The 15060-nt window shown below is 46.1% G+C and overlaps 1 protein-coding gene across 4 annotated transcripts in view; it reads right to left on the reverse strand.

The window, feature by feature from the left end:
* The window catches only part of MLH1 (mutL homolog 1), a 42625-nt gene that overhangs the window by 15427 nt on the left and 12138 nt on the right, over nt 1-15060 (reverse strand). For all 4 annotated transcript variants that reach the window (XM_028107124.2, XM_028107121.2, XM_028107125.2 and 1 more), the window contains exons 9-13: nt 12972-13084; nt 10573-10666; nt 9527-9680; nt 2986-3362; nt 1386-1534 (exon numbers count right to left, since the gene is read on the reverse strand). In XM_028107124.2, coding sequence (XP_027962925.1) covers nt 1386-1534; nt 2986-3362; nt 9527-9680; nt 10573-10666; nt 12972-13084 — 887 coding nt within the window. The remainder of the gene's footprint in view (nt 1-1385; nt 1535-2985; nt 3363-9526; nt 9681-10572; nt 10667-12971; nt 13085-15060) is intronic.

The raw sequence follows: 15060 nt of genomic DNA on the forward strand, positions 1-15060 counted from the left end.
ACCTGGGTGGCTCAGTCGGTTAAGTGTCTGCCTTTGGCTCAGGTCATGGTCCCAGGGTCTTGGGATTGAGTCCGCATTGGGCTCCCTGCTCAGTGGGGAGTCTTTTTCTCCCTCTCCCACTGCCCCTCCTTGTGCTCTCTCTCATAAATAAAATCTTAAAAAAAAAAAAGGTGGAGGATTAGTGTGAAAAGTGCTAACCTGCTCCCCGGACACTCAGGGCTTTACCAGCTAATCTAGATTGTCATATTTTAAGACACAGCGCTGAAGCACAACTATTTTAACCAGGAAACGTGTTAGAGATGAAACGTGGAAAGGCCATGACTAACCCGTGTGGACCCAACTGCAGAGCCGCTGTGTGGAGCCCGGAGCCGTGCTGTCTACACTTGGAGCACGAGTGTCTGACTCACCAGGTGCGGATGGCCCTTTGGGCCAAGCTGCTGTTCTACTCCTCAATCCTTGCTCAGTTCGTGCCCGGGAAAGGACTAGCCCCCTTGAATTCCTAAAACCACGGTAGCTAGTTTTGAAGTAACAGGACCAAAACGGAGCTCTATACTCAAGTATTCTGAAACACTAGTTCTGAGGAAGGTGATACTGATTTATGGCTTTGTCTTCGGGATATAAAAATATCTACTGACTCCCTACTCTGTAACAAGTACTCCTTACTTACATTTCATCTCTAATCAGCACAATCAGCCTCAAGAGCAAAATTAATCCCATTTTACAGATGAGGAAAAACCGATATAGAGCAAGGTTAAGTCACAACTCCAAGGTCACACAGCGGAAGTGGTAGTGCCAGGATATCCCCTCGGGGCCCTCCAAAGCCTGTGCGCTTTAGCAAGAGCACACACCGTGTAGGCCACAGATTAGACTCTTGTGGGTCATTACACCACTTTAAGCTAAGAAACGAATTGAAGATTATGTAAATGACTCCTTTACTCTGGCTGCTAGGCTTTAGTGAGAATATAGATCAACTATAATTAAAACCAGAGACTACTTTTTCCCTTCCCTCCCAGTTGAAGATGGTCTTTCAGGGCGCCTGGGTGGCTCAGTTGTTAAGCGTCTGCCTTCGGATCAGGTAATGATCCCAGGGTCCTGGGATCGAGCCCTGCATCGGGCTCCCAGCTCGGTGGAAAGCCTGCTTCTCCCTCTCCCACTCCCCCTGCTTGTGTTCCCTCTCTCACTGTGTCTCTGTTGAAAAATAAATAAAATCTGTAAAAAAAAAAAAAAAAAAGAAAATGGCCTTTAGCTGCTGCCGCTGCGGCTAAGGAAAGGGAGGTGTGCTCGGCATGCGCAGTGGCTGCCCTACTGTCAATGCTGCATTTCCTACAATTTGACGTTGGCAGCTCTGGCCCTCGGAGGCCCCACAACCGCCGGCACTCACGTACTCTCATGTCCCCGCTCACTGATTTCCTCCTGGAGGCTCAGCACGCTGGTGAGGTTGATGACCCTCCGCCGAGGGGTACATGCTGCTGTCATTTCCTTTCGGGAATCATCTTCCACCATTTCCACATCAGAGCTTTCCCGAGGCCTCTTTCTGCAACGAAGATAAGGAGCCGGCAGATCATGACTATCCTTAAAAACATTTTTTTTTTTTTAAGTCAGCCAAATTTTGCATACTGCATTTTGGAAAAGGGAGCAGCTTCTCGTGCTGGCTCTGCATGTCTGGGGCGGGGTCCTTGTGCGGGCGGCAGACTAGCAAGATCGGTCTGTTCTCCTGCACCCCACACCCTGCCTATCGGATTGACCCTGAGCCCGCCGCGGCCACGCACCAGACAGACAAGGTGCCGGCCCTCAGCATGCTTACTTTCTAGATGGGGAGTCAGCCACAGAAAAAGGATCATTTGAAGTAGCAGAAAATGCTAAGAAAAATAAACAAGGTAACAGGATGATGGGGCAGTGAGAGGGCCTCTGGCAAGAGGTCACGCATGAGTGGAGGCCTGAGTGGCAAGAAGGTAGTCTTCCTAGGCCCAGAGCACAGGGAGAACAAAGGGGGTGGGGGAGCTCAGGCAGTTCAGGCCAGCCACACAGTGGAGTGGCCGAGCACCCCGCAGGAGAGGGAAAGCGGGGAGGCTGAAGGGGGAGCAGGGCAGGTGCACCCAAGTGCAGGGGGAAGTGTGGGTTTTCAGCTGAGGAGTGATACAGTCTCATTTCTGGTTTCACAGATTTCTTTCGACTGCTGTGTGGTAAAGAGCTTGGTGGTGTTAAGTTCCCCCAGTGACAGAGAGACACGTAACCCTGCCCTGCATGACACGAGATAGTGTACGTAAAGTACCTGGCACAGAGTGGGCTCCCCACTGGTGACAGCACCCTTGATGATTCCCTGGAGACATCCCTACACACTGTATTGCTAGATGGGCTTGGCAATGAGAAACTGGAGTCAAGTAACCCATCCAAACCCCGATAGCCACTCAGCGCCGGACAGATGCACAGCCCTGGGCGGGCGCCTTCACCCTGAGCCCAGGCGCGTCCCCGAGCCTGCTGGGGAAGGAGCGTCCCAAGAAAGCAGGGAAATGACAGCCGCTCTTCCATCCGTCCTTCTCCCATGCTCACCACCAGCCCCCAGGCTTCGGGGGCTTCATAATTTGAACTGAGAAAATGCATTTTTCTTGAGAGGAGTGGAAGCAGCTTTGAGGGCGATGAAGGAGAATCCTCTGGATATTTTAGGGTTCTCTCTGGCCACCTCTGCTATTGAGGCGTTATCAAAACCCAGTACTAAAAATAAAAGATACATCTTATTTTTTTTTCTGATGTGTGTTTAACTCATGCTTGGAACCATGGACATTTAAGATATCTCAAAGGCCACTGACTGGGGGACTCTCAAGCCATGGTCAAAGGTGGAGAGTGGACAAGGCAGAGCACTGTCCCATTGGAGGCAGAGGGCAGGTGAGGCAGAGAGAAGCGGCAGGTGCTTCATGCCGAGTCAAGACAGAGGCGGTTTCAGTTAAGAACAGCAGAGGCAGGCTGCACTCCTCCTAAAGTCCATACCTGGGGTTGCCCGGGCTGGAAGGGGGCCCTCTCTTCTCTGCCGTTTCTGAAGTCCCCTCTGTTGCATCTCCCTCCGTGCCCTGATTTCTGGCAGCCACTTGAGCAGGCTCTGGGAGTTCAAGCATTTCCTCATCTTGCTGCCCAGCCCTGCCACTGGAAGCATCGGTCCTGTCTTCTAGGACAACGTCCTGAGGCTGAATGGACACGGCCTTGCTCCCGGGCTGTAGAAAGGCATCGAGCTTCTGTTCCCGTGAATCTGTGCGGACCATCTGGTGGGCATAGACCTTGTCGCCACTTCCAGAAGTAGATGAGGGGGTCACACCCATTGTGGATTTAACCACCTCCCCAGAGGGGCCAGCAAGACCTGGTAGTAAAGTCTGTGTCAAAAAAGAAGGTAGTGGGTTAAAAAAATTTTTATTTATTTTTTATTTTTTTAAAGATTTTATTTATTTATTTGAGAGAGAGAAAATGAGAGATAGAGAGCACGAGAGGGAAGAGGGTCCGAGGGAGAAGCAGACTCACTGCTGAGCAGGGAGCCCGATGCAGGACTCGATCCCGGGACTCCAGGATCATGACCTGAGCCGAAGGCAGTCACTTAACCAACTGAGCCACCCAGGCACCCAAAAAAAATTTTTTTTAAATAAATAAGATTCCTAGCCACTGTGGTTTTTCAAGCTCAATGGCATTTATGTAATATATGATTCACTTTATGTTTTTGCTGAACTCTTTCTATATTCTGTCCTATATGTTTCAATAGAGTAGAATCCACATGGAAAAAAAAAAGGCGGCAGTGGGACGATTCAGAATATGAAATAAATAAGTTCAGGTCCCAGGGGGCGACTCTCGATCTTGGGGTTAAGTTTGAGCCCCAAACTGGGTGTAGAGATTAGTTTAAAAAGTAAAATTTTTAAATAAAAAAAAAAGAAGTCCAGATCCCAAAGTGGAGCGGTACTGGAGAAAGAAGCTAGAACCAGGTATAATCTATCATTACAGAAGTATTAATATAGAAGCAATTCTGAAAAAGATACACCAGTAAAAATACAAAAATTCAGAAAAATCCTTATAATTTTAAAATTGGTTTGAAATGGGGAATATTAGTGTAAAGTCCTTATATTTTTGTGTTTTCTTTTTTTTTTGCTTCCATAAGAGGATTTCATTTTTTAATTGTAGTAATATATACATAAAATTTATCATTTAACCATTTTTAAGTGTACAGCTCTGTGGCATTAAGTACATCACATCATTGTGCAGCCATCACCACTATCTATCTCTAGAACTTTTTAAACGTCCCAAACTGAAACTTTGTACCCATGAAACAATAACTCACCATTCTCCCCTCCCCACTAGCTCCTGGCAGCCACTAGTTTGTCTATTTTTAGATATACAATTTCCTAGCTCTGTCCACTGGAAAGGCCTAAAGCAATGACCACCCAGCAGCAATAAAGACCCCCGATCCCAGATTATAGTCTCTAAATACCATCTCCACTAAAATAAACCAGAGTTCCTTAGAGAAATGGCCAATTCCAGGGCTTGGGCTCGGAAAGTACAGAGTGAGCCTACAACATCTTCTCTTGAGAAACAAGAAACCATCAAAGACTAATGGAATTGGGTCAAAATGACAAGAGCACCAGTTTGAAGGGGTTTTTGTTGGTCTAAGATTGGATAATTTGGGGATCCAAAAGAAAAATGACTATAATTAACTAAATTATATTGCTTTGTTAACAGCTTTGATAAAATATTAAGAGAAAAAGAAAAAGATGGTAAGGGAGAGGGAAAGAGAGAGGACAAAGTCATTAAACACCACTGGAAATCGCTCGGACATGAACTCATTCCTTTGCACACAGATAATTAAAGGGACAGAACTCAGCATTTACCCTTATTTTCTACTGTGAACTGTATTTCAGGAAAACCAAAAAGCTCTAAAGTTATTGTACACAGAAGAATTACAATCAATTGAGAGAAAACGATAAAATCAGAAAACCATAATCTTGCGATCCTAGTGAAATAACTGATTCAGGTAATGGTCATCAATGAGTGGTGAAACCATTAAGCTAAATATTCCTGGGGAACTTGACAATGAAGGAAACAGGCTGTCACCAGCTGAACCCACAGATGAGTCTTATCACCAAAATGACATAACAAGTCAGTATGCGCCTCCTGCTGGGGCGTGACAGAAAGTACATGGCATCATCTATCAAAAATTCTCACACAGAAATCTCATTCACAAATCTGAATGTAATCATGCCAGTTTATAGGAATTCCCAGGTTACAGAAAATGTGGAGGATTAGAACAAGTTAAATGACACTAAGAAGCAGCCATCAGCCAAACTGAAATGTGCATTATTCTACAAGAAGCCTTTAGAATAAGCCAATAAGAACAACAAAAAAAGTGTACAGGGACTTTTCTGGTTTCAAAGAGACTAAAAAAAGAGATTTAAAAGACAACAATTATAGTGAGTAGAACTTAACTGAATATGTATTTCAATGAAGCTACTTTATAAAAGGATCTTTTTTGGACAGTTGGGACATTAGAATATGGACTAGATATTAAATGATATTACTATTAATTTTGTTATGTATAAAAAACGACATTGTGATTATATAAGGAAAAGATATTTTTAAAACGCATAATAAAATACTAGGGAAAAAAGTAAATGCCTGAAGTGCGCTTAAAATATTCTTTTCCCGGGCGCCTTGGTGGCTCAGTTGGTTAAAATATTCTTTTCCCTTGGGGCGCCTGGGTGGCATAGTCGGTTAGGGGTTAAGCGTCTGACTCTTGGTTTCAGCTCAGGTCATGATCTCAGGGTTGTGAGACTGCTCAGTGCAGAGTCTGCTTGAGATTCTCTCTCCCTCTCCCTGCTCCTCCCATTTGTGCGCGCTCTCTCTCTAAAATAAATAATCTTTAAAAAAAAATGCTCCACATCACTTGCCAACAGGGAAATACAAATCAAAACCACAATGAAATACCACTTCACACCCGTCAGAATGGCTAAAATTAACAAGTCAGGGAACGACAGATGTTGGCGAGGATGTGGAGAAAGGGGAACCCTCCTACACTGTTGGTGGGAATGCAAGCTGGTGCAGCCACTCTGGAAAACAGTATGGAGGTTCCTCAAACAGTTGAAAATAGTACCCGATGACCCAGCAATTGCACTACTGGGTATTTACCCCAAAGATACAGATGTAGTGAAAAGAAGGGGCACATGCACTCCAATGTTCATAGCAGCAATGTCCACAATAGCCAAACTGTGGAAGGAGCAGAGATGCCCTTCAACAGATGAATGGATAAAGAAGATGTGGTTCATATACACAATGGAATATTACTCAGCCATCAGGAAGAATGAATACCCAACACTGGCTTCAACATGGATGGAGCTGGAGGAGATTATGCTAAGTTAAATAAATCAATAGGAGAAACACAATTATCACATGGTTTCACTCATATGTGTAATATAAGGAATAGTGCAGAGGACCATAGGGGAAGGGAGGGAAAACTGAATGGGAAGAAATCAGAGAGGGAGACAAACCATGAGAGCCTCTTGACACCAGGAAACAAACTGAGGGTTGCGGAAAGGGAGGTGGGTGGGGGAATGGGGTAACTGCGTAATGGGCATTAAGGAGGGCACGTATTGCAATGAGCACTGGGTGTTATACGCAACTAATGAATCATTGAACACTACATCAAAAACTAATGATGCATGATATGTTGGATAATTGAATTTAAATTAAAAAAAATTAAAAAACAAAAACAAAAACAAAAAACCGCCACTCTTTCCCCACCCTCAAGTTAGAAAGGGAAAGAGAAAACATATATGGCAAAATGCTGATGGCTGTTGAAGCTGGGTGACAGGTACATGGATTATTTGTATAATATCTACTTCCATGTGTACTTAGAAATATTCAATAATGAGCTAAATAACAAAAAGTTAAATAAAGTAGCAAATGTGCTCAAAAAGGAAAAACCTCCCTTCATGGATAATATAAAACCCTTGCAGAGTAAACACGCAAATGAAGTGACTATAACTGACCCTGAACAAAGCAGATTTGAACACAATGGGTCCACACTTGTATACAGAATTTTAGTAATACAGTGCTGTAAATGTATTTTCTTTTCCTTATGATTTTCTTAGGAACAGTTTTTTTCTAGATTATTTTACTATAAAAATACAATATATAACACATATACAAAATATGTGTTAGTCGACTGTTTATGTTATCTGTAAGGCTTCTGATCAACAGTAGGCTAACAGGAGTTAAAAGTTTTGGAGAGTCAGATTTTTGACTGCCTACGGGGTCGGTGCCCCAACCCCTGCGTTGTGTAAAGGTCAAATGTATTTGCTTCATTTGCCTTGCAATAGCCACAGAAGCAGAAATTAACAGAACTACTTTGCAGATAGTAATTTTAAGGTCCAGAAGAGTGAAACACCTTGTCCAACAGGATAGAGTTGCCACAAACCCCAAGAGCCCCCAGGCTTCCTGATTTCCATACCAAAGTTTCCCTGCAAACCAGGGCTTGTGCTGTAGGCCCTGGGCAGTGTTGTGCAAGACAAAGCTGTGGAGTGGGAGAGAAGGTATTCTGATGCCCCCAGCGGAGTGGGGACAGCTCTGAGTTTGGACCCCACCACCCAAAGCAATGCTCCAAGGCTTGCGCCACTGCACCAACAGAGGCAGGCTGTCTGATCCAGAAACCCACTTTCCTTCTGAAGGCACACAGGTCAGGACTATGCAGAATTCTCTGGGAAAATACAAAGTAAGCTAACTAAATGAACCTGACTCATGCAAAATAAGACAAGGAGGAAGACGAGAAGTTCCTTCCCCAGTGCAGCCACAGACACACTCCAGGACCTCTGGCAAATCTTTCTTTCGATCTCAGCTAGGACAGAGCAAGACAACCACTCTGGCCCAGACAATGTGCTCCTTATTTTCACCTCATACTTTGAGGTTGTCTTCCTGCTCCCCGCCAGCCACACCTTTGCCAGGTCCTGGCAATTCCAAATCTTCAACCATCTGGGAGTGGAGCCACCTCCAGACCAGACCCCCCAGACCCCTCACTGCTTCTCCCAAATAGCTGCGGGCCTCCATCATGCCCCTCTGCTGTCCTTTCCCCACTTGACCACAGGATTCTTCCTACAAGTTTTATATCTCAACCACCGGCACTGCAAGGATTTGTGTGGCACCAGGGGCCCAGCAAAACTAACAGAAGACTGAGCGCTGGTTCCCAGGCAGAACTGCCTTCTGCCCACCTGCCACACACACCTCTCAGGTGGCATCAGCAGCGACCCTCGCGGACTCACCACCCAAGCCTCGGCGGGGGCTCCAGGGGTGGTAAGGGCTGCCCCCACGGCATTTACCCTCACTGCTTTGTGCCCACGGCGCCTCCCAGAGAGGGGCTTTCCATGAAGTTTCCTATGGGAAGCATTCACTGGCTTGGGAACTTAAAACGTTTTCTGTGAAGTAGGCTCCCAGAAGCCCACTCTCTGCTTGCAGGAGCCGGTGCTTCCATTTCTTTTTTTCTTTCTTTTTCTTTTTTTTTAGGGGGGAGGAAGAGGAGAGGGAAAGGGGGAGAGAGAATCTCAAGCAGGCTCCATGCCCGGTGCAGAACCTGACGTGGGGCTCAATCCCACAACCCTGAGATCATGACCTGAGCTGAAATCCAGAATCAGATGCTTAACCAACTGAGCCACCCAGGTGCCCCGACACCCCCGCTTTTTTTTTTTTTTTTTTTTTTTAGAGAGGGAGGGAGGGAAGAGGAGGGGGGATATTTCTGTTCATTTCTGTTTCTCTAGTTCTGGGGTCTGTTGTGCTTCTGAACACACTCTCACCATGTGCTGCCTAGAATCCCATCCTGGCAGAACTGGGATGGGATACTGGAGATCATATTATCCCCCATTTTACAGATAGGAAACCTGAGGCCCCGGAGAGCTGGGAGTAGCTTAGAACCATAAGCACTTAGAACCTGGGTAATTATAATAAGGTGGATGGTGCCAGGCCCTGCATCGGGACACTTCCACCTACTGCTTGTCACCACCCTCCGAGATGATGATGACCAATTCAGTCCTCAATGAGGGAGCCAGGGAGACCAGGGAAGGTTAGTCACATGGTGGTAACCCAGGCCCGTCTGACACTAAGGCCCTGCTCCTCCCACTGTCCCACTGCCTCCCAGGGGCCCCGCCCCTCCACTCTGCCCTGTGAATGTGGGCTTAGCCTCCTCCTGAACATCCCCAGGGAAGATGAATGCATGGAAGAGGTGCCCTTATTCTGCTTCAGACAGCTTGTATGAAAAACTGAGAAGTCAGTCAAAGGTTGTGGATGGAGGCAGAGTGAGACCGCAGGCCTCCTGACTCTAGGAACAGGGATAACATAATCCTTTCATGGTTAGGTTCAAAAAAGGAAAAGTTACCAAAGGAAAACTATCCGAGTGATCCTTGGAAAGACAGTCCTAAAGCAACAAGCAAAACTCTGGGCTCTCGTGTCTGATGGGCCACATTTTCAGGTGGTGGCAAAAGCACCAGAGGCAGGGCCGGATGGAGAGCACCCTCACCTGGGTGAAGTACATCCTGGAGGAGTTGGAGCCTAGGAGCTTGCTCTCAATGTGCTGCTGCACCCGCTCCAGGATGCTGTCCTCATGCAGGAAGTGAACTTCGTGCTTTGTGGGGTGCACATTGACATCCACGTTCTGGGGGCTGATCTCTAAGCTGGCAGGAAGAAAAGCAAACTATTACCTCGGGTGGCGGGGAATGGGGAAAACAATTCTCGCCAGCAGGCTTGTGGGTTCAAATGACATAGCGGTCAAAACTTCCGGGTCAAGTCCTAGCGACCTGGATTCTGAAGCTGTGTAGCCTGGGCTCAGTGACATCATCTTTCTTTGCTTCAGTCTCCTCATCTGTAAAGCGGATATAACACGTGGTGGGGCTTAAATTCATGCAAAGCACACTGCGTGTTTTTACCTGGCATATTTATTATACATCAGCTGTTACCATCGTTCCAGAACTAGTGGAATTTCTTATTGCATGACCTGGAGCAAGTCACTTAACCCCTGTGGATGGGTTTTCTCATCTGTAACCATGAACCTGTTCCCTACTTACTTTTCAGTATTATGAAGATCGAAATAAGAGTACACGTGAGAGAATGTTCTATCATCAAAATGTAATGTAAAAGTCAGTTTAGACGCTGTGCCAGCTATCACCTGACTGCCTCGGCTCCACATCCATCTTTCACTGCTTGCTCCGTGACCGCAAGGTGAATCTGTGTCAGGAGAGGGCACTGGAAGGACCGTGGAGAAGGAAGGGGTTTTTCTGCCAGTTAGGGGGCAGCTTCTGGCTGGTTCGGGGGCAAGATCCATTATTCACCTTGGTTTCACCAACACGGGGGCTGGCACACGGGAGGCCCTCAGTGAGACTCTGTTGCGTGAGTAAATGAAGGCAAACTATGCCCTTCACCTGTGAGAAAGGACAGAGCCTCCTTTTGCCAGTGGCGGATGGGATCCACTCTGCTAGAGCTATGAGCAAGCCCATCTCTTTCAAAGAGGACAGCTGGACAGAATTTGTTCCTTGTGAGTCTCGGGTGAGGAGTCCGACGCTGCCTTACCTGAGGTACAGGAATGGGTGTGTGTTTTTAGGCAAATATGCAGCATACACTGTTTCAATGGCTTTTCTTAAGGAAGCTGACTCTACCAGACGATCTAGAAAATAAAAGGAACATAACCAGCTCAAAACTGTCCTGAAGGGAGAGGCAACAGGTGCACGTTTGTACCATGCCATGAAATCATTCACAAAAAACACTTCTGGAGAGACATCTTCAGCAGACCCCGGGAAAAAAAGGCCTCTTTTAATGTGTTGCTATCCACCAGCATCTGGCTCTGGGCTTCGGGCTCTCTCCTCTCAGCCAAGTCACAGGACCATGGGAGGCAGTAAGTTCTGCCTCCCCGCTTCCCTTCCCTCAGTCAGCCCGGGAGGACTACCTTTGCCCTTGCCCGGCACGGTGGGCAGTGTGTGCTGTCAGCTCTCAGACTTTTCAGGCTGCACATACACACTGGCTGCCTGTCACATATGCAATGGGCTTGGGGACAATACGCTGGCGACTACATGAACTCCAGTTCCAGGTGGTAAGCACCACGACAGATGTGTGTGCCAAGTGGTGGGAGGATGGAGTAACCAACTGTGCCCGGGGGCCGGGGGTTTCCCAACAGTGGGGTATCCCAACTGAGCAACAAGGGCAAAAAAGAGTTTTCCAGGCACTTCAGGCAGTACAACTATCTGAATGTATGTTTAAGGTAATTCAGGAAATGAGCCAGGGTTGAAGAGGGTGGAAAACACTAAAACCTGGGGGAGAGAAGACAAAAATCAGAGGAAAATCTGTTTTCAGAAAACACAGCCCTCCTTTCTCCCCAGACAGATGACCTGCTGGTGGTCTGTTCTCCTGGGTTGGTGTAGCCAAGGATATGTCCCATGGTTTTACTTCCAATGGGAAGAGAGCCTGTGATCTTACCAATGAGGAGACCATTATTTTCTGAGTGCTCACCACCTCCACGGGCCCTCAACAAGGGCACTGTCCTCGGTGACACGTGCCACGAGCATGCAGGTCTAGGTCCTGCAGGTGTGGACCCTGACAAGGGCATGACCAGAGCCCCTCTGCTGCGATTTCTGGACTGGAGACACGCCGAAAGAGTGTTCCTTTGACCACCATCTAAGTGAGAGCGCATGGTGTGGAGATAACTGGACGATACACCTAAGAGTCTGACGTCCGGGCTAGTGGGAAATCGGTGCGGTGACAAACTCGCTAACGCCGATGCAGAGCCCGTGGGGTAAACAGCTCGCCAGCAGCACAGACGGGCTCCGCATGCGGCACTTACCCTGATTTCTGCTCATCTATTCTGAAGCCAACACATGTGTCACAAAGCAGTATTCTTCATGGTTAGAAAAACAAGTGAAAATCGTTTCTGAGCCTTGATTAGAGCCAGCTTTATTACAGATCAGGCTTAAGTCCTTCTTAATGAAGTAGGAAAAACCCTATTAATATAATATAAACCAGTTTAACAGAATATGTCTATAAAATATTGACTCCCTCTTCTCTGTTTCTATATGGCCTGGAAAACTGTTGTAAAACATGTATAATCTGGGACACTTCTGGCTGGCTAGCATTATAAACGGAACAGGGAAATATACCATTTTCAATAGCAAGCCAACAAAACTATAAAATAATTACAAATTGCTTTGAACAATAAAGGTAATGGACCGATATGATAAAAATGTAAGGACTGAACAAATGGCAAGATGCATGATGCATTTCTGGCTGGAAAATTAAAAACTGAATTAGACCCATGTGTGGCTCCCTGTCACACTCTCTCAAAATCATACTATACGCAATCAAGTAAAAAGAAACAGAATGCAAAATAGTATTTACTCAACAAGCAGCAATCATGTAAACAATATGCCTGCAGTGAGATAAAGACCAGAGAGGAATCTGACAAAAATCCAAATTTAGTTAATTTCCTCCCTGATTTCTAGTACTGCTCATTATCATAAATAACTCATTCTTTAAAAAGAAAAATCCCAAGGGGTTTAACATTCCATTTCTTTACTAATGACACTGCCTACACCCAAGGGACCCCCTCCCTGTGTCCCGCTGTGCGATTCAAACAGCTGACTGTTGATCTAGGGCAAGAACAAACAAAGGCCTGGGGCCTGCTTGTAAGGCTCTGAGGCCAGCAGGGAGGAAGCTGTTCAGGTTCATAGGCGTCGGTGATGCCCTCTCCCAGAGGCAACAACCACACTCTGCCAACAGTAGGCCAGCAATGAGCACATATCAGAGGGCTGAGTAGACTTGGGCTAGAAATTATAAATGCTTCCTAATCAAGCCACACTTCGGCCTCCTCAGGCTGGGTGTAATCCAGCTGGGTATAATTAAGCCTGTCGATTCAGAATTTTTCCACGGTCCCATAAAATTCCCTGTGGACAGGCTTCCCCACATGGTTCTTTTTTACTTACGGTTGATGAAGAGTAAGAAGATGCACTTCTTCACTGAGTAATTTGCATTGGATATGTAGCCATTCATTTTGAAGGCTAGGGTTTTATCCTCACACCCAACTTCTATCAGTTCTCTGGTTGAAAAAGAGAAATTTTGCGTGTCTTGAAAATAATGGAAAATTCAAACAGTATAAAGAATCAGAGTTGGAAAAATCAGGGCTCCTTCATAAACTAATTCTGCCAAATAAGGACTCCTGAAACTTGGTTTGTTGAGGTCCTCTGGGCCCATCCATCCATCCGTCTGTCTCTCCATCTACCCAGCTACTCACCCTATCACTGTTTTCAAGCACTTATGTTCTATGCCAAGCACTGCTCTGACTGCTGGGACATATGACAAATCCAAGCTCTGAGACCTTATTTTGCTGAAACTTTTATGTATCTTAGTAACTAAACCCCAAAGATGAAATTCCAAAACGACTCATTTCTACTGAATCCCTTACTATATGAACATCACAATGGGGCTCCAGTGTGGTGTCCTCAGGGTTGTGCTTATGGGGGGGGTGAGGTTAATGGGTGAAAGGTGGTCCCCACATAAGCCACACTCATCTCTGCCTGAGGATCCTCCCAAGTGCGGGTCCCTCTGCCTGGGAAGCTCCTACTGATAGCTAGTTAATTCCTCCTTATTCCTCATATGTCTGGGCTTACTCCTTCAAAGAGCTTTCTCTGACTATCCCTCTCCCTGACCTTGAGAGATTCTCCTGTTGTGCCTTCTATTGTTCCTTTGAGACATCTAGCACAATCACTAATGAATGGCATAATTATTTCATGTGTCTTTCCAACGGGATAGGAGTCCTCTGAGGGCAAGAAGCATCTCTGCTTTATGCCCTACTGTATTTCTCAGCACAGCACCCAGCAAACAGTAGGCATTCACTGAGCATTTGCTGAACGTACGGCGGAAGCTATCAAGTAGTACTGTGTACTCTGAGTCTGAGCAGAGAATGCAGCTTGCCGTGTTTCTCTACACACAGTAAACCAGCAGACCCTTTCTTCCCCAAAATGACTCAAGAGGCTGGTGTTGTGGAAACACCCTTTGGGAACTGCTGCGCAGTGAGATTTCTAATCTCTTATAGTCCCTAGGAATTTCCTGACGACTAATTCTGAGTCTTTAAATAATAAAGAAGCCCTTATAAGTTTCATTGTACAATAGTGTTCTCTCTCTGCTCTGGGAAGAGAGTTTAAAAAACTTAATTGGTTAACAATTAGTAAAGAAGAGGGCAATTAAAAGCAAATTGACTGTTCCCTAGTTAGGAGCTTGGTTTTGCTCAAAGAAATGAGTAATTTGTCCTTTGAAGTAGAAAACTGGGCTCTGGGACTACTGCTGCTTCTAAGATTTTTGGAAAAAGTGAAGCCAGGGGCTGTCTTCTCCATCTGTGTATGCCCCTCATCTGGGCCATGCCTGGCACATAGAGGGCCCTTAGTATTTTTCCTCTCAGATTATGACATGGGCACTTTGGGCTTTGCAGAGTCCTGAGATTTAGCTAGGACTCTGTGATAGAAATGGTGGTTTTTGCCTCCCAGGGAGCGCCGTGAGGCATCTATACTGCAAGTTCCCCTCGGAGGCTTTCCCTGACAATGAAGATCTTAGATCTTCACTTAGAAGTCTGCTCACCACCAGACAGGGAATATTTTATTTGTCTTTACATCCTTAACTCCGGCACAAAGCCTAGAATATGGGAAACAGTAAATGTTGAACAATAGTAAGTGAAATCCCAAAGTGACGATAAGGGAAGTATCAGGAAAAGAGGGAGCGCTGGAAGATGAAAAAATTCTACTAGGGGGGCGCTGGGATGGCTCAGTCGTTGAGCGTCTGCCTTCGGCTCAGGTCATAGTCCCAGGGTCCTGGGATCGAGCCCCGCGGGAAGCCTGCTTCTCCCTCTCCCGCTCCCCCTGCTTGTGTTCTCTCTCTCACTGTGTCTCTCTCTCTCTCAAATAAATAAAATCTTTAAAAAAAAGAAAAAAAGAAAAAATTCTACTACACTGTGAATATTTTGAAGACAGAGACTAAAGAGAACACACTGATTTACAGCCAGAGCATCTGGGAGATAACACG

The sequence above is a fragment of the Eumetopias jubatus genome, unplaced genomic scaffold (genome assembly GCF_037043125.1).
Source record: "Eumetopias jubatus isolate StellerSeaLion01/CBP00866 unplaced genomic scaffold, mEumJub1_p1.0 scaffold_1, whole genome shotgun sequence".
Classification (NCBI taxonomy): Eukaryota; Metazoa; Chordata; class Mammalia; order Carnivora; family Otariidae; genus Eumetopias; species Eumetopias jubatus.